We start from the raw sequence: 25,237 nt of genomic DNA on the forward strand, positions 1-25,237 counted from the left end.
ATACATTAAAATTAACAAAAAATTATGCATATTCCCAACCTAGACTGTGGCATAATATAGCTCTCCTTGGACTGGAATTGTTTCCTTTTAACTCAGTGAAGGTTCTCAGATAATACAGTATTGGCAGCCATATAAGTAGAGATAATGTATTCTTTTGGAACATTACATTACATTACATCTGGCTAGATTATGACTATCTCTAATGCAGTTGCACAGGGGAGCAAAGCCCGCCTCTGCCCTGACTATGTTAATGCTGCACACATTGTACTCATCCAAGCATCAAGGGAATGGGGAGAGAGCAGAGGGGCTACACAACTGAAACTCTCCTCATAGCCCTGCTAGCAAGGTATGGGACAAGGAAGGTTAGCGTGGGTGGAGCCATGGCCCTGACCCTTTGTGTGCCAGGTGCAAAGAAGGAAGAAAGCTGCACTCCAAAAAAGACTGAAGTAACTCTTTTGTGGATGTCTAGAAATAAGTAACTGAATTCTGTGGTTAAATGAAACTTACAATCTTTCATAGTTAAGAAAATGGACAAGCCTGAATGTTCACATGCAAGTGACTTGCAAACATCAGATCCACTAATCTCTGAGTTACGGTAACTTGAATAGTACAGATGTTTATCAGTCACCTGTAGACACTATGACTCAATGTATATGAAACTCACCAGGTTTCACTGCAAAGACAGCAAAACCAGCAGCTCACGTTTCTTTTATAAAACACTTTTATAAAAAAGGTTAGTGAACCACAAGAATGTAACTGCTTCCAACCCTCAGCAAAACTTGTGATCCAACTTCTATTCAGAGGGAACAAAAATGGTATAACACATTTGAATGACTCATAATACCAGTTCTAGACAAATGAAAGGTTTAATCAAAACTGAAATAAAAAATAACAAGAGCAAAAATATACAGAACCTTACTATGAAACTCCTGTTAAAAAGCTCAGCAGTCATTGAAATAAGACTTGAAACAAATGTCCTGCCCTCTTGTGGTCATTAATGATCTGGCACTACTTTTCCCAATAGATATGCGAGCCCTCAGGCCCTGTTCAAATTCCCACTTAGTTAATTCCATTCTGCTTCCCTAAAATTCCATATGATAGTTCAATTAGATAGAATATCCCACTTCACTCCCCTGACATAAATAGGGATGTCATGTGTTGTGCACCTTTAAAAAGCTTCCATATTCCACACCATAAACAGTGGTGAGTGAATGATTCCTACATGTATTTATTAGGTTATTAAGTTTGTTAAGCACTTTGGGATGAAAGGTGTTACATATTAAATAATATAGTAAGTTGAATTATTATTAGATCTCATTATTGAAGGCACTAAATGTCAGAAAAATTAATAAGTGTATATTCTTCATTGCATTTACATCATATCAAATGATAACAAAACATTATAGGCAAACGGATGGAGTTCCACTGGTTTTGTTGTGTTCTAACTCAACAACACTTAAGCCTTTGCTTAAAAGGAGACAAAAGGCAGCTCAAACTTTGCCCCATTAAGACAGCAACAAGACGGGGTGAAAGAAAAGAAGAGTAGATTAGGAAAAGGCAAGCGTGCACAAGAGCAATGGAATAAAGTGAAGAAGATTAATTAGGGCATAAAGTAGTGATACAATTTTATTTATTGCAGCATTGTGGGACAGTGCAAGAGATTACTGTGAGTTAAGTTGCTATTGCTCCCAAAGGAAATACCACACAGTTACTGTGAAACAGCAAATTAAGAACCAAGCCTACATTCTCTTCTGCTGTTGATTTACAAAGCTAGCTACTACACAATTTAAGAAACATCTTTCCCCAGTTTATCTTTTTCACCTCAGTGCAATGCAAAACTTTCCCCTTCAGAATTCACACGATCATATAACGCAAACACATCGCCCGTTGCTGCTCAGTGATGCTTACTCTACAGCAGTATGCAGATTTTTGTGACATGATGAGGTGTGGACACTGGAAAAAGGGAGTGAACCTACTTCCTGTTGCTCTGCTAACCAAGGCAGACCATTTTTCATTAGTTACTTCACACAGAGAGCTGGCGGTATTTGCTGAAGTTTCAAAACGGTACTAGCACATTTACCACTGGGGAGAAAGATATTTTTAATACTGCTCTCAAAAAGAAGTTGCCCAAAATGAGCCATATGGGTAGTTGTATAAACTGGCACAGCTTAATTGATTTCAATAGAGCTACTCTGATTTACAACATCTGAGGATCTACCCCAATGTATATTCTATTCAAAAGACAAGCAAGTTTAATTGAAAGATTTGCCTACCAAGCTATATTCCTTTTCCTGGGTATCAGTTCCACTTAACATACAACTAGAAAAAATGGCTAACTGAAGTGGTAATTACAAGGTGCTAAATACTACAATTTTGGTGCACAGAAGTACACATTAGAAATCTGTCAGGAAGATGGGGAGTGCAACAGCTGTTCTCCCAAAACCCACGGAAAGGCCAAAGGCAGAACCTCTGCAACAGGAGCCATGAAGGGAAGGTCTCAGGTAAGTTTTAGGAGTCCAGGGTATGGTTTGTTCATGTACATTCATATATATCCTGGCAACTGCAACTGCACATACCCACACAAATTATTTGCACCAGTGGTTCTCTACCTGCGGGCCAATTAGCACACAGCTGCGGCCCATCTCAGCTGTGTGCTAAAAGCCATGGGCTCCAGACTCCCAGCTGCCCTGCTGCGCAGTGAGCTCCAGGCAGCTAGCTGCCACACAGCCCCACATGGTGGGGCTCAGTGTCCGGGCAGCGCCCCGCACAGCAGGTCCGGGTCTTGGGGCCCCGCATGGTGAGCGTTGGGGTCCCTGCCCCCCATCCAGCTCTCCGCTCCTGGCCCCACTCTGTGGAGGTCTCTCTGGGCAGAGGGCGTGGAGCATAGGGGTTTGTGTGAGGGTTTAGTTGGGGGATACTGTGGTTCTCAACCTGCAGCCCACAATGCGGCCCACAATGATAAATAGATTGAGAACCACTGATTGACACAATGAGGTCACTGCTGGTCAGAATGTGATACATAATCTTTTAGAGCCATGTACGTGATGGGCCAGAATTTGTCCTACAGAAAGGGTGAGAGTCTGCAGTGTCACCATGTTTAAGAGGCGTCAACAGATGATTTAATAGTTTTTCTTGTTAGTAAACTTCTTTCATAGAAATGAGCCTAGGCTGGCCTGTTGGTTTACATCTCCTTATCCCTCCTTCCTGAGGAAATGAAAAATCAGCACCCTTCTGAGAACTTGGTTTCCCAAGAAATCACAAAACTGTCCTGGGAGATTTTTCCTCCTGCACATATAGTTCAAGAAGTCACAAAAGTCAAGTCAAGGTCGGACAGACTGCTGCTGCAAACATGCCACTCGAGAATAAAAGGGAGTGAGTGACTCATGCTTTTTTCACTTATTACCCAACAACGTCATGCCTGTAGCAGACGTTCTAGAGAAACAGCATGTTTCAGAACTCAATTACTCTGATATCACTAAAAGAATGTCTCCAGTGCCCCCAACTTTATCCCCCCCAAACACTTCTTTATACCACTGTGTCAGCTTGCACTGTTAATAAACTATATCAATGAAGCATTACAATAGAATAAAAAGGGCTCCATCCTGCAAAGTGCTGAGCAAAGCACTTCAGCTCATGCTTAACTTTAACCACGTGCTTAAGTTCTAATGAAAAGTTCAACACGTGCTTAAGTGGTTTACTGAATCAAGGATTAAGTTCTTTGTTGCACTGGGCAAGAGTGTTTAGCACTTTGCAAAATCACACCCCCAATGAATTATGATGACAAAAATCTGAGACTGCTCTCAATATCAAAAAGAAGAGCTAAAGAACTTGAACAGCATTTTAGGAATCACAGTATGGCCTGCAAGGCCTAATCCCCAAGGCCAATATTTTCAAACCTGGGTACCTAAAGTTAGGGTCCTAAATCCATATTTAGGTGCCTATGTAAAAGTGGCTTGTTTTTCTGGGGTGATGAAAGTTCACAAGTTTCCACTGAAACCAATAGGGTGCTATAGGTGCTCAGTACCTTTGAAAACCAGGTCACTTTTATTTAGATGTCTAAATTTTTACTTAGGAGCCTACCCTTTGGTATCCAGATTTGAAAATTTGGGCCCAGAATTTCAAGAAACATCCTTAGTATCCCTCTATGCAGGGTGCAGATCAGACTGTATGAAAATGGATTGCTCAAGTTCTGGCAGATGATTTCTGTTACTATCCTGTTTCTTTCTCTTCTGTGAGTGTGAATGTAAATTACTACAGAGGCCAGTATTTGCAACAGAAAATGTATATTAAGAAAATTAAGCATCCTGTACCACATATATCCCTCTGGAAAATTTATGAATAAGACATTATTTGTAGCAATGTTGCATAACTGCAGGCTAATTAAACTCTTGAGCTCAAATACAACTTCATATAGTGCAAAATAAATAACTATGACCAACAGACAGAGATAACAGCATCAAACACTGCTGAGAAACAGGATCTGCCATCAAACTCAGATATAGAGGATTATTTAAAAACGATACCTTTGATTGGTTAGCTATTTTAATTAAAATACCACAGTGCATATTTTTTTTATTTAAACTTGAAACAAATCTAGCTACCTATGAGATAAGTATTATTACTAGTACTATCTACCCAGATTCAGCAGGCTACTTGGCAAAGAGAAATTTGTTTTAAACTTATTTTGATTTCTGCAGAAAACATCAGGGATATTTTAGTACACCAGTGGTATAAATTAGAGTCAAATATTTTTCTGTGATCATTTGTTTATAATCTCATTTTGAAAGCTCAAGATTCAGTAAAACTGAAATGAAATGAAAGCAATTTTATAAACAGTCATTAAAGAAAACAACAAATGATGTGAGACCTTGCTATTTAAGATTTCCAATTCGCCAAACATTGATTTTATAAAATTAAACCCAAAGTAAATTCTATGGAAATGTATTGTGGCCACATTTTTTTAACCAGAACAAGAAAGGGGTTGACCCTATCATTCAGATTCAAATGTTTAAAAATTTAATAATTTTCTGTCTTTGGGCTCTATTCTGCTGTGCCGTATGCCTCCTGCAAGGAGGTACTGAGCACTTTCGACTTCCATTGACTATGATGAGAGTTCAAGGTACTCGCCCCTAACAGGATCAAGCCCTCTGATTCTTCCCCAGTAAAACCCTGGTACAAAGGTTTTCACACACACACACACACAGCTCCAAAACAACCCCCCCTCCCCCTCAAAATGTATATTTATTAACCATGCAAACACTAACACAACAAGTACACAAAATACAGTATGAATTCAGATCTATTTGTCATTTATCTAATTGAACAATTTCTCTTGTTTATCAAATACCTATAATCAGTAAGTAGAAGTACAGCAGGAAAGCAGAAGTTACCTTATTTAAATACATGATGGACTAGAAAGGGCCCTTCATAACAAGTACTGCTATTGTACCTGTTGGTTACCAGCCCTCACACAGTTAACTGCTGCATGTGAAAAGACTTTTTATTCTTACCAATAAATTTCTGAGGCATTGAACTTTTTCGCTTTGCCACGTTGCTTGCTAACCTGTCCAGCACGAGTGCTCTTTCAGTCCCCATCTCTGCTTTGATGTGCCTTGCCTCCACGCTTGCTAGTTTGGAAAATGTGAAAAGAAAACACACGCAGGTTAAAAAAAAAAAAAAAAAAAAAAAGGAAGAGATGAATGGTTTAATCTCCGGAGTTTGCCACAGTAACTGGAAGGAAACAGTCTGGAGATCTGATGTAAACTTGTTTTGTTGTTTTTCTGTTGTTCTTGTTCCTTGCGTCTTGGGCACCAGTTGCGGTCAGTGGAACCAAGCACAGAAACGCACACAAATCTTGCAGTCTTAAGCTCGTGCAGGAGAGCATAACCCATACAAAACCAATATCTTCATTAGCAAGAGGAAGTGTAAAATAAACAGGCTGGACGTGGTTGGTTACAAAATACAGATGGAGATATAAGCCCTGCTCGGCTTTCCTTTTGATTCTGAGTAACACTATGTGACAGCTGCAGACCAACAAAATTCTTCAAGACAGCTTAAAAAAAGATACATCCCTATGTTATATTATCAAAAGAGTGCAAGTATTTTAATAATACTGCTCAGAAACTGGGGTCATTAGTATGCTAGCAACAAAGAAACATAAAATCTTCCTATAAATTTTACATTTTTTAAAATAGCCTTACAATACTGTCTCCCATTCCCAATTTTTTTCCAGTTTCTAGAAAAAATCTGTTATCTAGTCTTACATTTTTTCTGTTTGTTACAACTGAAATTCACCGTGCACCCTCCATCTATGCATCGCCTGTAGGTTTATCATTAGCTATTCAGATCTATTTAAAACTATTTAAACTGCCTAGAATTTCTGAAATTTAGGAATACTCAGTGTGTGTCTGTTCATCTAGTGCTGTGGCTCTTGGCCATTTTAAGAAACTTACCATTTTCCAGAGTAAGACTAACCAGTGCCCACTGTCACACATTCACACACTGTGGATACTCTCAACCTCATAAAATTTCTCCAGAACTATGAACTGGACCAGCCATGACTACCTGTTTGTCACCTCAACCCAGTATTGCCAGTCTCGTTCTGATTTTAACTGCTCTAGCCACCAAATTCGTGTTTTCTCCTCAGGGACAGGTATTATTATTAGTGATATGCAGGAGTGCCGCCAGCTTTTCTGCCGTCCTAGGCGGCGGAAGGTCCCGCCCCAAAATGCCGCCCCCCACAGACGCAGCGGAAGGTCCCGCCGCCGAAATACCGCTGTGGTCTCTGCCCCCCAAATTGTAGCACCCTAGGCGACCGCCTAGGTCGCCTAATGGGTTGTGCCGGCCCTGGTGATATGTATTAGAGCACCACTAAGAGGCACTAACCAAGGCTACATCTACACTACGGGGGGGGTCGATTTAAGATACGCAAATTCAGCTACGCGAATAGCGTAGCTGAATTCGACGTATCGCAGCCGACTTACCCCGCTGTAGGGACAGCGGCAAAATCGACCTCTGCGGCTTCCCGTCAACAGCGCTTACTCCCACCTCCGCTGGTGGAGTAAGAGCGTCGATTCAGGGATTGACTGTCGCGTCCCGATGGGACGCGATAAATCGATCCCCGAGAGGTCGATTTCTACTCGCCGATTCAGGCGGGTAGTGTAGACCCAGCCCAAGATTAGGGCCACACCAGGGTAGAAACTAAACAAACATATTAGAGACAGACTGTGCCCCAAAGACCTTACAATCTAAATGGACAAGATGGACAAAGGGTGGAAGGGAAGTAACGTGCCCAAGGTCACACAGCAGGTTGGGCTGTGGGATGACCTCACTGTAAACGGACAATTTAAATGTTATAATATGTCACATGGATACCATAAGATTTGGCACCTTGCCTAGACAGGAGAGAAGTCTTATCATAAATGGAGGATACATAAGCATTTGGATACTGCAGACCAATTAAGTGCAGTTTATAAAGTATTAGACCTAAATTAGTCTATTTGCTAAAAATACAGCAGTAGAAATAATGTAAAATATGGCTGTGAAAACAAAAGTGCAATATCGTCCTCCTTTAAGCTATTGTGCAGTATTTTTCTGACATTTAAAAATAAGTTAAACCTTACATGTTTACTGTTACTGTTATTGATATTGGATGTATTTCAATCAGTACTAACCATGACTCACCAAGCCTCAGCCATGACTATTTAGTTTGTCAATGTTTTTACAGCGTTTTGAAAATGTAAAGTGCTTCACAAGTGTTAAGTATCAAACTGCTCCTGCCATGAAATCTAGCTATATATATGACTCAGAATGGATGGAATAACAGGGTCTGTATCTCCATTGTGTTACTCTGGTTTTATGTAAGTGTACCTCCATTGATTTACATGATAAATCAGGCCCACAAGTGAACACAATCACAGTGTTTTAAAGATGATAATACCTTGCCTTTATATTGTGATTATTTTCAATCCAAAGGATCACAACATGCTAAACAAACTTAAGAAACATATACATACTATAAACAGAGATCACTTTATCAACCGCTAAAATGCAGCTGCCTCTGGGGTGAAAGAGTATACAAACACAACATAGCAGTTGAAGTGGGGAAGTGAAGAAGAATACCAGAATCAGTTGAAACTGCAAGAGAAAGTTAAGTAGGCAAAATTTAATTACCCAAGTTGGATTTTGGCCAGGATCTTTGGGTTAACTCTTGCAAATAGTGCAATGGGATCTTTAATGTCAGCTTACATCTCATCCAAATGCTGTCACATTCAGCAACACAATACGCCTTAGCATCATGCTGGGGCATTTGGTTTGATACTAATTCAGGGGGAAGAGCACCCCCTACTAAATCCCCAGCACCACTCCGTATGGCACCCTGGGTTATCTTTGGAGACCTCCTATCCAAGTTCTGAATCATCCTAAACCCAGTAAGCTTTTGATTTTGACAGGATCACTATACAAGGCAGTTTGCTATTAATAAGGAAAAGAAACTCAGCAACCCACATCTCTCTTGAATAAAAACAAGTTAAGGATTATGTTTTAAACTATGGTCACTTTTTATACCCAGAAGCTTTTCACTGGAATGAAAAATATCAACGCAAAAGAGGGCACAATAAATATGTGATAACAGTACTGCTTACTTGTTTATTTCTTTCCTGTTCACAGCTCTTGGTTTGTTTGCTTTTTCTATTTTCTTTTATTCCTCCTATGCCTCTAAGTCTTTCCTAGTATCCTCTCATCAGTTTTTGGTGGTGGTGTTTTTTAATATACAGTCTCAGATCTACCTTATGTATCTATTGGTAGAACTCTAGAAGCAAGAAACGGTGAATACAAGATGTTTTACTCAGCCCAAGACCTATATTGGGAGTTATCCTTAGCATCTTGATGTCAAATTGGTTTTATCAATGCCATTTATTTACCACTGATGGAACCTTACTACACTACAGTCTAAAATGGTAGACATGTAGCTTCCTGCTGGGTGACGCTAATATTCTGTGCAGAGAAGAGATTGCTGAAGAGACACTAAATATTGACCTACATAGTATGTTCTGGGTCATCTGCAAATGTCAGTTTTCTACACTGTTGTGTCTCATGATTTTAAGTTTTTCTTCCACATGCTAGTAGCCCTTTGTTTTTAAGAAACTGCAAAATATGGGCTGCAAAATATATTTGCAACCTCTTCAAAATGTAGTTCTAGAAAAACAATATGTTTGTTTCTGTAGCAGAGGCGTACAAGCATAGGCTCAGCTATCCCACACCTTATCATTGCAGCTCTCCCTGTCTAAAGGCTGGCCTGAGATGATCCCATCTGCCTGTTCATTCTTGTCCATTTAATTAATAAAGAATAATACTTAGCAGTTATGCAGCATTTTTCCTCATCCAAAGATCACAAAACACTTCTCAAAGGTAGGTAAGTATCTTTATGTCCATTGTATAGATGAAGAAACTCAGGCTCAAAGAGGCAACGTGTCTTCTAAAGTGACTGCAATTGCAGTTGGTCAGTTTTTGGCCAGTCTTTAGGACTGGAACCCACATCTCCTGACTCCTAGTCTGGTACTTTATACACTTGATGTTTCAAGTAGAAACTCTGTCATTTCAACATGTAGTTAATAATATAATCTAAATACACCATGAATCTTTTTTTGTTTTTGTTGTTTTGTCACTTATTGACCTAGGATGGCTCAGAAGGATCTAGATTTAAATCAGCAACCATCTGAAAACTGATTTCTGGATGGCTTGACAGAGGCACAAGGAAATGGCAGATGACTTGCCCAGGGTTACATAGAGAGTAACTGAACAGTATGATCGAAAACCTAGACTCTTAATGAAGTTATACTACTTTAGATTGTGGTCTTGATATGTCATTCAAATCAAATAATGTTGGCCATGGTTCATCTTTGGATGGGTCAGCACCATAAAAACTCCCAAGGGTGCTGCAGGAAGTGTTGGAGATTCATTAGGTATTATTTTTCCCTCTGAATCTTTACTAATCAATGCCCTAGCATGGTGTTACAAACACTGAGGAGCTGTCTTTCAGGTGAAATGTAAAGCCAAGTTTCTGATCATGGTCTTCTACCCAAGAGTAGGACAGTGTTAGCTCTAGTGTCCTGACCATTTTCAATTAAACTCTCCCTGAGGTCGCAATTGGTTATGGCATTCTTCACTTAATGTCTTAGACATCTGTTTCGTGCTTATAAATGCTGTTATCCACTCTATCAGTGTTTGCATTTCAGGTGTAAGTGTGTGCGCATTTCAGTGTTAGTCCTTTGTTTAAAAAACATTTTGGGATGAAAAGCATTACATACATGTGAGCTATTTTTCATTACTGACTACCACTTTTGCTATAACCATTAGACTCGTTATTCTAATTTCTTAAGAGAGCAGAGACTCATTATACTAATTTCTTAAGAGAGCACTGTCTCTAGTAAGCTTTACTGTCTACTACCATGCTGTAGAAATAGAGGGAGTTGGTCCTTTTCTTCCAGTCATGAACATTGATATTTTATCATTTGGCCTGTAATGAATTGTTTCCACAATGTGGTTTCTGTCACACTGTGACTATACTTTTTAGTGCATGTGGGCATCGTTAGCAAACCCTGAAGTGCTAAATGAAGCTCAAATTAGAGGCATTGCTTCCTGTCACATCTACTGTGTGGTCACTAAATAATGGAGAGTGGAACATAGAGGTGGGTTATTGTGCTAAGAAAACGGTGTGATCAGAGATTGTTATCAAGGACTGAGCTAAATTCTAACAATACTGTTACATAAAATCTTTTTTCAGCAATATTGTTATAATGCCACATTCTGAGCAAGTAGAATACTAAAATGCAATGAGAAATTATTTAAAAATTTAAAAGAATGGATGAACTGAAGATTGCTGAAAATTCTGTTTAACTAGAGTTCTGTTTTTTTTTTATTTGCCTTTTTCTCAGTTCATTTCTTTCAATTGTAGTTCTATGAACAGTCTGATACAACTTTTAAGGGATACATTAGGTTTCCATAATACACCTTGTATTCTGCTGTTGCTGCTGCTTCTGATACTATTATTACTACTGTGTTGTGTTTTTCCCCCAGTGATCTCAAAGAGCTTTATAAACAATAATTAAGCCTCACAATCTTCTGGAAAGATAGGTGCAGTAAATCTTATAGATATTTTAGAGATAAACTGAGGCATTAAGAGTGTAAGACACTTACAGGCCTCCCAGTCCCCGGATATTACTTTTAACTTTTGGAATTTAACTTTACATATATGGACTTTGTCCAGGAGTCATTAAAAAGAATAAATATTCTCCAAGCTTTGTAGAGAGCCTGCGTACCTCAGGGAAATTATATGTTTGTATGTTTGTTTTTAGTTTATTTTTTTAATAAAAGAAGGTTAACATTTGCATTTAGAAGTTAGTAACAAGATGCAACTATTGGAGAAGGATGAGAAAAAAATGGGATCGGCCTGCAGATTTTATCCTCCTGAAAGCAGCGGGAATAGACTTGGTAATCAAAACATGGATCTATCTTGAGGAAAATTGTTATGAAGTATATTGTCTGCTCCTGGAGTCTATTTAGTTCCTCTCCAAGCCAGAGTGAATTTCTGGCTTTTACTCCAGAGAACACAGGTCTTGGTCTTACTCGGCTCTGGTTTTCATAGAAGAGAGTAAATAGAAAAATCGGATCCATTTAAGTACAAATCACAATATTCATCCAGTTCTTAGACTAAGGATAACATTTTCAAAAGGGCTGAAGTGATGTAGAAGCCTGAATCCCATTTTCAAAAGAGACGTAGGCACTTAGGAACCTAAACCTCATTGTCTTTTGATGAGACTAAGGCACCTAAATACCTAAAATCACTTTTGAAAGTGAGATTTAGGAGCCCAACGTCTCTTAGGTATTTTTGAATATTATCCTGAATGTCTAAAAATGTCAGAGCAACACTGTAATGTATCTCCTTGAAGCACCATATGGAAATCATATAATTGTTCCCATGGCCGGTCTACATAATCATATGTTCCTATTACTATTATCCTCATCCTCCCCGCACAGTTTCCTCCATTTATTTATTACACCCTTTGCTGCATCTTGTCTTAAATTAGGGTGTACAGCTTTTCTGGATAGAGACTGTCTTTTACTATGTGTTTTTGCACCTATTATAATGAGACCCTTGTATTACTTAGGCCTTCTGGACACCACTGTAATAAATAATAATCATCACAATAGCAGCAGCAGGGTTACGGGTAAGAGGAGCAATGATATGACATTTCAAGATTTTGCTCTTGCTGTCTCAACCAGTGGGGGGGAAATGCCACATTGAGGTGGAAACTTCTGAAATGTTGACAAATGTAAGGTGAATCTTTTTGCATATCAGCCATTGTGATCAATGCACGTTCCACGTGTGGAACGAGGGCAGAATATGCCATCTAATACAGTGCCTAACAGCAGAGAATTGAATAGAAATGCCTCAGCAAGATTAGAGTTCCTGTTTTTCAGAATCTTACAATGCCACTAAAAAACGCTGCAATATTTTTTAAGGTGTGAGGCCTTAAAGGCAGAGTATACCGATACATAATGCTGTACTGGAAATTTATATTTCCTCTATGACCAATTTATGGCTTACCGTACTACTTTAGCACTGTATTTCACAGATTATGGATAAGTGAAAAGTTGCCATTCTGAAGTGAATACAAATGGTGGGAACGACTATAAAGCAGAAATCTACAGTAGGTATAAAGTTTCCATGCCTCAATTTCCCTGTGGTGGGCATCTCAATGTGATTGCTACCATGTGAGTGTACCTTGTAACATAAAACTGCAGTTATGGTATGTACAGGTTCTCATGAAAATCACAACTTGCTGACACACTCAGTTAACCATTTACTTTTACTGATACTTAACACATTTCTTTGTGCGCAAAAAGGAAAACACTCTATGAAGCACTAATTAACTTTGATAAATCATCATTTCCTGAATTTTTTTTTTGCACACTAACGGCCAAACCTGCAAGCAGCTCTGCAAGGTGGGGAGGCATCCCTGCACCCATTGCAGAGTCCTAATAAATCAGTGGGGCTCCGTGAGTGCAAGGGCTTACCTTTGTGGTCCTGCTTGCAGAAATAGGGTCTAAAATAGCTGAATATTTTTTCTTGATAGCCATATCCCGACAAGAATTTTGTTATGTTTGAAGTGCCCATGTTAATTCCGTAACTTTATTATTTATTATTATTATTCACATAAAAGAAGTTTTTTAATCCTTATTTTAAATTTTAAAATTTTCATATTTTATCGGAGGAAAACATGCACTTAAACTCTTTGTTTGAAAAGAAACATCTTTTTCAAAATCAGAACCAAAAATTAGAAGCTTGATACTTTATGTTCACTTTTCAAGGCAGGAAGTTCCTACCTATAACAGCAGGAGAATGGGAGCCAGAATGCTGAGGTTTTAGACTCAGATCTGCTACTGACTAGTTCTGTAAACTTTCAGCATGTCACAATCTCTCTATGCCTGTGTAAAATGAGGATAATTATATTTTCCTACCTCCTAGGGATGTTGTGAGGCTTAATTTATTTTATGTTTTGAAATTCTCTGATGAAAAGAGCTATAGAAAGAGAGAGTATTATTGTTGTTACTTTTGTCACTGAAATATTTTCTGAAATCCAGTATTGGAGTATTGAAAAGGAAAGCAGAAGTTCCAAACTATTATTGGAAATTAACTTTTAAATCAGGTGACAAACTTCACTTCAAAATAACTAAAGGAATTCAAGTCACTGACCAATATAGAGACTACATGAATGTAAAATTAGTTTGCCTGCATTCACAAAAGGTTGTTTTCAGTCATTAAACTACTTAGACACTATCACAAGAAAGTTATTTTTATTTTATTTTGTTTCAATTTAGAACAATAAAAAGAATCTCTACTCTGGCTCTGAATGCTGTGTCAATTATTTAAAATTACAAAACTAAGTTCAATCAGTTGACCTCCTCTCCAAGTAGCAACTCATAATCAATTGCCTGTACCTCAATTTTCCCATTTTCCTTCAAAAGCCAAGTATAACATATGGGCCCCCTTCAGCGTGCCTGAAAGTGAGCAAATGGAACATGGATTTTTTATGTTCACATAATATGCATATTTCTATCTCCTTGTTTATTATTCAATATTTTCCATCTAAACTTATCTCTACATTAGAGGCTGGTCCATCAAGAGAGTGTCAGAATCCCCACCCCATTTCCATCTCCTAGCCCTATACTTTTGCAGTTTGAAACACTAACAAATTCTAACTGATTATGATGGTATCAAACAGCAAATATTAATCTACTGAAAAATAGCTCTGAATGGACTAACACATGCAAACAATTGCTGTAATGAAATACCAGCAGCAACTCATCCAGTGAAATAAACCACATAATAGTATTAGTGTAGGACTAATTTAATTGAATGTGTGTGTCACCTACAGAAATGCTGTGTATGAAGAATTCTGGATGTTTTTTGAAAGTAACAGTGAAATGAAAAATTAAAATAAAAGCGTTCTTTAACTAGCTGCCTGAGGGGTGCATTAAACTAGACCTTTTTATAAGATCTGCAGTCCCTTAGGTTACTACAAATGATTGTAGTGAAAACGGTTTTCAGGCTTCAAATTATCAGTTTGCCAGATGCCCTTTTTAAGGCACTGTAACATACAAAGACAAGCACTGTAATCTGATAAACTTACCAGCCTCACACATGCCAGTGCTCTGCAAGTAAGTACGACATCGCTCTTTATGCTCCTCTAATGAGCTTCTCTGCTTGTAACTCCTTCCACAAAACTCACATTTGTAGGGCTTCTCCACTAGAAAGAAAAGATGGCAGGATAAAATAACCACATGAGACTGATGAAACACTGCCTTCCTGGCATATGAGCACATAATTACTGATAACTCTCAATTTAACACTTGGGGAATGCCTTAAATTCCTATATAATTGATAACTATTATTAATTATTATTATTATTACTATGAAATCAAGGTTAACTAAGGGTGAAATTCACCCCGGTATGGAGGGTCCATACATGGCCCTCTTCATTACTTAAGTCCAGCAGTACCCTACTACAGTGATGGAATATCTGCCAGAGAGCTTCTGCACTGCATGCAGCTGAAATTTGTGTCAAGTAGGCTGGAAAATGGGCCTACAGGGGCAGACCAAAGGGGTTACTGGACCTGGATTTACAGATTCATATAGCCCAAATTCTGATATCATAACTGCAGAAACGCATTACTGGAACCCTGCAGACTGCTCACAGGTCAAGGTCTAGATTCTGTTCTCACCCAAACTCTGCAGATCAATCAAATTTATGGTGTATGGGATATGAATTCACCTTAGGATAGTAATTTTATGTTAGTAAATTTATAAATAATTGCTAAAATATGTCTGATATTTTCTAACTAGGCACAGTTTTAACAAAATGAATACAGCACTTTGAATGGTAGACTTTTCCTGATAGAATATAAAATAAATATGCAATAGATACATATCTGTTGATACCATGCTAACACCACTAATGTAAATTATTATCATTTAATTAGCATGTTGCTTTTAAAAGATCTATTCAGATGTTATCTTCTCCCTCTTGGAAGAATAAAGAGTCTCTCTTTGTTCATCCTTAGCATGTCAGAACTGTTCAGTTATCCTTAATGCATTTCACATCCTAAGATTACATGAGGCAGTGCTCTTAGGATCAGACTTTCATAAGTTAGCCTCCACATTTGCAGAATCAGGAACAAAACCTAAGAGCTCTGATTCCTAGTACCCTACTCTTAAGCACTGGCTTCTCTTAGCATAACCCCCTAACATAGAGACACTACACTTGTGTGAAACGGGACTTGAATCATTGTTACTTAACCTTATACTGATTTACTTAAATAGGGTTAGTAAAACCAGTGGAAGCCCTCATATGGATGCTCTTATTTCAGTTTCAGAGTGGCTTATTTCAATGTAGGTTAAACATATTCGTAATCAATTTAAGATAAGCTGAAATAAACCTGGTTTAAACTGAAATAAAAGTATCCATACAGCCTTTACACTGCTTTAATTGAATTAGTCTAAAGCAGTGGTTTCCAAACTTTAACAACCTGTGAACCCCTTTCACTAAAATGTCAAGTCTCGCAAACCCCCTCCTAAAAATGAATATTTCCAGGGATTTTCTCCTTTACCTGAGTATAAATTATAAAAGCAGTGATCTTGGAAATATAAAATTTGTTTTTATGACATGCTTATTACACACTATTATTATTTATAATTACATTATTTTTATTACATTATGAAAATGGCAACACGCTTCCTAGATCTCACTTCCGTAGCTTGTATCACTTTGAATAAGCCTGTTATAAGACAAGGCTCCTGTGTTTCATCAAGGAGTATCAGATGTGAAACAGTAGGAAGGTATTTAAGAAGCCAACTCAAAGAGTTCCTCCTACATATGCATTCAGGGCTTGAGCAGTCCAGGCAAACAACACACATTACAACAAAGCTTAAACTTGTTCTTCATAATAATTTTAAAAACAATACTACCTGCCTATTTAATTTTAAAAACAGCAAAAAATATCTACCTCCCTTTCCATTTCTTATAAGGAGTCTTGAAGTTTAAATCTCCTCAGTATGCTAGATATGCTTGCTTTGATCTGCTTAGCTCTTGGAAGTCCAGGGGCTCCAGGCTGCTGGCCCCGTGCTGTCCGGGGTCCCTAGGGACAGCTCTGTCCGCCATTAGGGAATGTTTTCCTGAGAACCCCCTGTAACATTTTGGGAACCACTGGACTAAAGCATCCCTTAAGTTAAACTAGTGCCACTCTATGTGTAGATAAGTTCAAAGGCACATAGGTGCAAACCCCTTCTTGAATCAGTACAACACATATATATTGGGGGGGTGCACTCTATACCAGTACAAAAACCAACAACCCCAAAACCCTGTATAATTAGGGCCTTTGTTTATTTATTTAAAGATTTTAACATCTTTTAATTAGTCACTAACAGGCTTCTCAGAACAATTTTAATCACAAACAGCTTCCGATTGTAAGGTTATTAGTTCACATATTGTTTGGCAGCTGTGCCAAAGAGAGTTGCTGCATTGTTGATTAAGATGTGTTTGAAGCATGATATTTTTATGTGAGTCTTGATGAGGACATGTAGTTTTGTTGATCTGGGTCAATGTCAAATCAGAACCTTGTTTATCCATGTAAAATAATCTCATTTTTAACTTTGATTCTTTGTAAGGTTAAACTTTTTTTCTGCATACGGTAGTACATAGATAGTATCTGTCATTCAAAAAGCTTTTTTTCTAAACCTCTATGTAATACATGAAGGACATATAAAAATAAAAAGGAGAAGTGTGATCTGATTGTTAAAGAGCAGGATTAGGAATTAGAACATATGGGTTCTATCCCTAGGTTTCTGAGTGACTTGCAGTGTTGGGACAAGTCACCCCCAGCTTTGTGCCTCCATTTCCCAATCTGTAAAATGGATATAATATGTTAATGGGATGTTGAAAAAAGTGATTAACATTTGTTAAACTCTTTAAGATATTCAGATGAAAGGCACTAAAAAGGGCAAGTCTTATTTGGTAGTTGAGTGACACCAGCCCTGGGTATTCTCCCGGGGCCATTCTGATGATCCAGGACAGGATAGCTCTAATAGACAAGAATGAGAGAAAGCCCTACTGGAGTATAGTTTACTGCAACTATAAAAACTGAGAGTCTGATGGCATGGCCACATCTCCTAACGGAGAGGCCATACCTAGATGTTATGCAGTGCAAACAAGTGGAGTAACTGGGTCTCTCTCTCATAGTATTCTCTCCTGAAAGAAAGGCTTCCTACAGCCTTTTTCCTCACTAGCACATCCGTGCAGCAAAGAGCAGAACTGAGCCCCTATATGGAATGTACCATATATAGAATTAGAGGTCATTGCAAATTGTTAGGTTTCCAGAATCCGATTGGCAGATTAAACCTTATTGATTAACCCTTTCTATTTTCCACAACTGATGTCCTAGTGACACACATTTACAACACCTAAGTGTCTCTGTAGTCACTTACCAGAATGTGTCCTTAAGTGACCTGTTAGTGCATCTCTCCTTTGGCAGGCATAGCTGCAAAGATGACATTTAAAAGGTTTTTCCCCTGTATGTAGTTTAATGTGGCGGAGGAGGTTACCCTTCTGAGTAAAGGACGCTCCGCACTGATTACACTGGAATGGCCGTTCACCTTAAAATGACATTGAAAAAAAAGGACATTAAATATTTATATGGATATCACCTCCAGCCCCTCACCCTTTCCTTGTTAGAGGAGGAAAGAATGAGATACTGGATCAAATTCTGCCCTGGGACACACACACCACTCCTGTTAACCTCAGTGTAAAGTTACTTGGGAAGCTGGGGGCAGAATTTGGCACAATGTGTCCGTTTATGAGAAATATTCCAAATGTATAGCTTTTCTGTTGACTGGAAATAAATTTTCTTGAGGAAGTTGATTCTAATATGTTGAGAATTTGCAGGGAAAAAAATATTTTTAATTCTTCCCAGTCTGTACCTATTATGATAGTTGACTTCGTATTAAGGTATGGTATAAGGAGAAGCATGACATACCAGCAAGATGCCGCAACCAGCAAAGCAGCTTGACTCCTGGTTTTTGACTGACTAAGAAGTATTTACATGACGAAGTGCTAGTGCCTTTCATCCAAAATTCTCAAAACACTTCACAAACATGCTTTTACAAACATTCAACCCCGATGCGATATGTAAATACGATTGTACTCATTAGGCAGATGGGTAAAGAGAGGCACAGAAAGATTAAGTGACTTGCCCAAGGTCATATTTGCAGGTTCAGGAATGGAACAAAGAGCTGTGATTCTCGCTACCCTTTTAATCACTAGACCACACTCAAATCATATGCTATCAAAATGTAGCTCTTTTAAGGATAATATACAGATATTTACCAGTGTGGCTACGCTTGTGGACCATCAAGACATTGAGGCTAATGCAGGCTAATCCACAGACATCGCAGTTCATCTTTCCACTAGTTGGCCTGATGTTGTCATATGAACCAGAATGTCTCTCCAGTTTAATGCTCTCATATTCATTATATTCTCTTGGATAGCTGTAAGGTATTTCAGATTCTTCTGTATTTTCCATAGGCTCTGAATTCAAAGCACTCTCTTCTCTTTCACTGTATTCACCCTTCACTTTAACCAAGTCATCTGCAGGTGAACAATAAAGCACAAAATGAAAAATTATGTTAGAAGCTATAATGTCTCTCTAAAACAAATCCACATCAGCTAATTTAATATAAAAATGTTTAAAATAACTCTGCATGTTTGACGTAAATCCACAACAATAATTAAATACAGTTAAGACATCAGTCCTCGTGGATCTTGCATTTATAGTGATGATCTTAAAGAAATTACCTTTACAAAAGTTATATATATTAATTATATTTGGGGATATTTTACTTCTAAGCTATATAAATACATGATACACTATATATCAAATTGTTATTACATTATACATACTGTACAGTATATAAAAGAAAATATTTGTTCACATAATACATAATTAGATTATAGAAATTATTGCCTCAGAGTGTCATTGAGGCCAAGAATACAGGGGAATCTTGCCCCTTCCTCTGAAGCATTTGGTGCTTGCCACTTGACTAGGTGGACCACAGGTGTGATCCAGTATGCAATTCTGCTGTTCCTATATTGTAGTGTGAGGCGAGACCCCTTCTCAACAATCCTCATCAGGATTTTCACTAATTATCACTTCAAATAGCAACTTTTATCCAATGATCTCAAAAGCTTTTAGAAGCATCCATTAATTTCCATTAAAACTGCAAAGAGATCTCAGAGGTCAAATTCCTCCCCAAGATATTTGCCCACAGTCATATAGCACGTGTCTGACAAAGAATTCAGGTATCCCTAAATATCAGCATACTGCCCTATTGCTAGGCCATACTTGGCCTCCTTCTCCTAAATGTCCCTGGATAGGCTCCTGATCCTTTGAGTTCCCATTTTTTCTGGGTGGCTAGTTTTGGTTAGAAAATGACCCTACTGGCAAGATGGGACAGTGGTGTAGTAAGTAGTTGGCCATTTGCAAATAATAACCCCTCACTCGGGAGATGATGCTCCAGGAGTAAAAACATGAGGAGACTGACCATTCTCTTAGAGATAAAATATGTAATTTCCTGTTTGAAAGTATTGCACTCCTGGCCACCTGCACCTTTCCAGAAATGAGGGTTAGGCAGTTAAATATGGCTTTCCTGCTAAGCAAGGTGTGTGCCCTTTCTCTAATGTGTAGAACATGGACTATCAAAACTGCATTATCTCTGGATCTGATAAAGAAACCACATCAGATACAGAGAAAAAACAATTGGTGCCAGTGAAAATGAAGTGATAGCATAAAAAAAAAAAAGTGAAAAAATAAAAACCAAGCAATAAACCCTTTCATGAAGTCAAACTTCTCAGCTAAAGTATGGAAGAAAAATACTCCTATGTCCTGAAGACTTTCAGTGAGCTCAGGCATTTATATGGGCACCAAATATGCTTTTGTCTAAGAATATAACCCTTTCTCACTAGGGTGCAATTTTCTGCCTGTGTCCTTACTTCTGGCTTAAAGGTGTGGGGGAGAGCGGGGAGCAAGTTGTTGTGAGGGTCCTGGTCGTGAGGAAAATTCCAGGTCTCCCTCAGTTTTTCCCTTAGATGATTCTTTCAGCAGGAAGTGTGTTTCTTTCCCCTTTCCTCTCTATGTGCAGGGAGGTTGGCACTCAGAGCCCACAGATCACCCAAGGATTCAGACCGGTCTTGGGTAATGGTCCACCAGAGGTTCATCCACACAGGTACCTTATTTCGCCTTATCTGTTTCAGGAGTAATCCTGCCTCCCTATCTATCTCCTGGACAGTGCATCTCTTTTGGAGTCACAACATTGACGGGGTTTCCTTGCTTGAAGCTATTGCTGCCCATTCCCATGCCCCCAAGTGGGGGATTCTCCAGAGCAGACAGGGCTCAAGCAAAAGTTAATGTAGCCTCTAGTTGTATAACTTTGCACAATACTTACTGCTAGTTGTTGGGGGGAATGTTAAACAAAACTCTTTTCCACACAGATTTATTTTTTAATAAAAGAAGACAATTCTTACAAAATAATTCATCAGGTCCTGTACAGTGTGTTAAAAGAAAGTGCACACTGCAGCTGCACCTTGCTGATACCTTCAGAAATACATTTAAATTTCCACTTACTAATTAATGTTTTACCTGTCATCTGTATTAAATGCAGCTGCTTAGGGGAACAGAACTGGTCTTAACCTCTGATGTAGAAGACTTCTCTACAGTTTTATCCTTTGTTTCCCACCACAAGTTCATGGTTCACATCTTTTTACTCTTTAGAGAAATATGCCAATGTTCGTGTATATAATATACATGTGTTTTGTCCCTGATTTCCACTGGGATAGATGATGCAGACTGGTATAGTTTGGGCAATATCTTACGGTTCCACCATGGAAAATAACTGTTTTGCTTTTTCCTTATTGCACACTGTTTGCAATGTTTTTGTTTTCTGATGATAAATGAGAAGGATGCACCTGAGTTCTGATCAAGGCCCTCCCCCCTAAATCATCACTACCACTCCAGCTGTCGGTGATATCCCACCAAAGCTTGAGTGCTTTTCAGTTTGCATGTAGGCGTTAAAAGAACCTCAACGGAAAATTGCAGCTACTGACAACTAAAAGATAGCAGAAAGCAGAACCTATTAGGGAAGAGTTATTTCATTTTGAGTGAATGTTGGAATAGAAATGTGACCTTAAGATGTTGGCCATAATTAAGGGGAAAGTAGTACTACCAAAGTCCCTCAGTGTGCTTGTGATAGGAGAAGAGAAGAGAACAAGTGGCAATATTTATTTTTCCCAAGGAAAAGAAATGGCCTAGGAAAAGTAGGTCAATAATTGATCAAGTGGTAGTAGAGGTCTGCACTGCCATGCAGGAGACAAATTCAATTTCTAGTCCTGGCCTTTTTGCTTTGCAAGCTGGCAGGCACAGGAAGCCCTAAGGAAGTATAACACTGGTGGTTGGGAGGGGATGCTTCATGTTGCTTAAAGAGAGATTTTGACAGGTTCCAGAGAATGTCCAATCTAGTCCTCCTCAGCCAAAAGGAGAATGCACAGAATGGGGGAGGAGAATTAAAGTGAGGAAAGATGAGGATATTCTCAAAGGGCTCACTGAAATACATATTGTCCCTTCCGTGTTCAGGAAAGTGAAGAGGTTAATAGAGATGAATTAAGTAATCTGTCCTGGCCTGGGTAACTACATTCTTGGGGCCCCTCCTGAAGACAATACACACAGCAGAAAGGATCTGGTAGATTTTACACAACAAAGTGGTGGTGTGATACATTAGGGCTGATGCACATGGTTTCATTTCCTGGGGTGATGATTACGAGATGAAAGACATACTCCAGAGTAATATTTTTGTTTCACCTGAAACACTGTAAAAACAATGGGTTCTGGAAAAGATCCAAAATATAAAGCTGTGATGGCAACATTAGACTGAGTCACCACAGAAACTCTGCATATGTATGCTCTGTAAATGAAAGAATAATAATAAAAAGTCAATAACAGCAAATAATTAAGAAAAAAGAGTGTGTTGTCTTGACTATACTCTCTAAGAAGAATTCTCAGGGGAACAGCCTTCAATTGCCATGCTTAATCCAATTCCTTGACATCAAACACAGGGAAAAGAATGTAAGTTTTGTGCTGTTACTGAGCAAAGTTTGTTACTGATGTTACCGAAGACAGAAAGATTAAGAATCAGAAGCCATTAAAGGCAACAGCACAACAGGGTGATGTTGTTCAAGTATTGTACGAGAAGTGGGGTCATAATAATGAAATCCTCAACACATGCAAAAAGTCAAATGGATAACAAAGAAACTTAATCATCTTAATGTGGCATTTTAATGATGCTACTGATTTGCTATGCCAATTCTGAGATAATGAGCCCCTAATGCTACAGATGTTCAGCCAGACTTAAAAACAAAAAGAAAAGAAAAGAAAAAGCTTTTCTTGTATGCCATTTCCTAACTATCCAATTAAACAAATTGTGAAAGCATCTAGATAGTTTACCAGATTTTGACAGCTGTTCATAGGATTCAGAAGCTTGGAGAACTAAAGAACAAAAAGGAAGTCTCTCTCTATATATATATTTAAGTATATATATATATAGAAGGATTAGAATGTTTTGTGACTACCTGTATCTGACTGATATTAACTGATGAATTGTTACATACAGTATGCAAATGTCTCCACAAACTGTTCCTAGAATTGTGAGTACAAGAGAGAATTGTGAGATACTAAAACTGCGCTTTGCCACCTCACAGAAAGTGAGATTTTCTAGCCTATGCTGGCAGAATAGCACAGTTGTATGCCACAAAACTGAAGAAGTCAGAAGAGTTTACATATTAAAGAGAATTCACAATCCTGGATGTCTATGAAAAGCTCAGGAATCCCTACGCAATGGACATAATGCAATGTGGACATACTGTAATTCTATCACATGGCAACCATTTTCAATAATATCGAGTGAAAGGGTAAACAAAGAAGAAAAATCCATAATCAAATACTTGAGGAGATGCACACAGTTCATCCAATTACAAAACCTTAGATAAATTACTTCTTTCCTTTCCGTTCTATGTTTTCTTAAGATTTAATGAACATGTAATTTAACACTTTTTTGAAAATTTCAATAAAGATTACAAACATATTTTTCAGTATATTTAGTACTGGAGAAAGGTGCCAGGCAGGCAGCTTGCAATTTAGGCCAGGTCTAAACTACAAGCACTTTGTCAGTATAGATGTAAAAGTTTTATTAAAGTTCATGTTAAAAATTATATAATACACAGGTTAAGAAAAGAGTGTCTGTACATCTGGGTATAGTGCTTAGATTATCCACAAATACAACGTTTGTTTAAAAGTCATAAGATACATATAGTGCATAATCAGCAATAATCCAAATTTAGGTGAATAAATTTAACAATACAGTTTAAATATTAGCATCCAAGTATTTGGGTACATCACTTATGAAAAGTTGTACAGTGAGTTGGTTGTAGAAAGCAGATATAGGAATGAGTGTAGATTGTCCATCAGTAATTGAGCATTTAGGGTAAGTTGTCCATTTAGAAAATACATATACTTGTAAAGTGCTCCTAGTGTGGATGCAGCTTTTACCAGTAAAACTACACTTTTGCTGGTTTTACTGAATCTAAGGGATTTTGCGACACAGATATGTCGGTCACAAATCACACCTCATCATATCTCTGACCAACACAGTTATGCCTGGTACAGGACTGGGACCACACAAACAGATGCAGAGGATCTTTCCATCACACCATTATGTCAATGTGGCTGCAGGTATCAACTGTAAGGATGAGAATGGAATTCAAGTCCTCCTGGCCCAGTCAGACTTTGAGGCTTCTCTGCTGAAAATGGTGATAAGGCCAATTAATGATAACTGTGGTGATTTTTGTGAGAAGATTATTTGTCCACTAGGCACTGAAATTATATTCTCAAGTCATTTCATAGTCCCCTGAACAACCATCAGATGAGCTCTACTAATCTGGACTGGATTCACAGGCAAGTAGAAGTAAAAGGGTTCCAGTGCCTAATACCAGTCCTCTGAGCCAGCCCTTCTCCATTACTCCAGACCATGTCAGAGCTGCGACCTTTCTGTATTTCTCCACCTGATTGTCCATTTAATTTCAAAACTCATGATTCCCCAGCAGTTGACTCCAACCATGTCCCCTTCTGCCCTAGGGATAGAATAGGCATGGCTGGAACTCACTGTACTCTGGCAATTCCGGTAGGTCTTATAGCCCCATTACAAGGCAATGTGCTTACCAGCAGGTTGGGGCTGCACTACATTGCACCAGGGACTGGGTGGACCAGCACAAAGCCACCTTTGCTTCACTCTCCATAGGTGTTCCAAGCATTGAGCCAGTGTGCCTGAGATTTTGTCTTATCGAAATAATTATTTAATCTGGATATGAGTCAACAGTGTGCTCTTGTTGCCAAGAAGGCTAATGGCATTTTGGGCTGTATAAGTAGGGGCATTGCCAGCAGATCGAGGGACATGATCATTCCCCTCTATCCGATATTGGTGAGGCCTCATCTCGAGTCCTGTGTCCAGTTTTGGGCCCCACACTACAAGAAGGATGTGGAAAAATTGGAAAGAGTCCAGTGGAGGGCAACAAAAATTATT

At 38.5% G+C, this 25,237-nt stretch overlaps 1 protein-coding gene across 3 annotated transcripts in view; it reads right to left on the reverse strand.

The window, feature by feature from the left end:
• The window catches only part of IKZF3 (IKAROS family zinc finger 3), a 52,745-nt gene that overhangs the window by 5,712 nt on the left and 21,796 nt on the right, over positions 1–25,237 (reverse strand). For 2 of the 3 annotated variants that reach the window (XM_034756153.1, XM_034756151.1), the window contains exons 4-7: positions 18,942–19,202; positions 18,044–18,211; positions 14,694–14,810; positions 5,511–5,627 (exon numbers count right to left, since the gene is read on the reverse strand). In XM_034756153.1, the coding sequence (XP_034612044.1) occupies positions 5,511–5,627; positions 14,694–14,810; positions 18,044–18,211; positions 18,942–19,202 (663 nt within the window). The remainder of the gene's footprint in view (positions 1–5,510; positions 5,628–14,693; positions 14,811–18,043; positions 18,212–18,941; positions 19,203–25,237) is intronic. The other variant, XM_034756154.1, reaches the window with a different exon arrangement.

The sequence above is a fragment of the Trachemys scripta genome, chromosome 23 (genome assembly GCF_013100865.1).
Source record: "Trachemys scripta elegans isolate TJP31775 chromosome 23, CAS_Tse_1.0, whole genome shotgun sequence".
Taxonomy (NCBI): Eukaryota; Metazoa; Chordata; order Testudines; family Emydidae; genus Trachemys; species Trachemys scripta.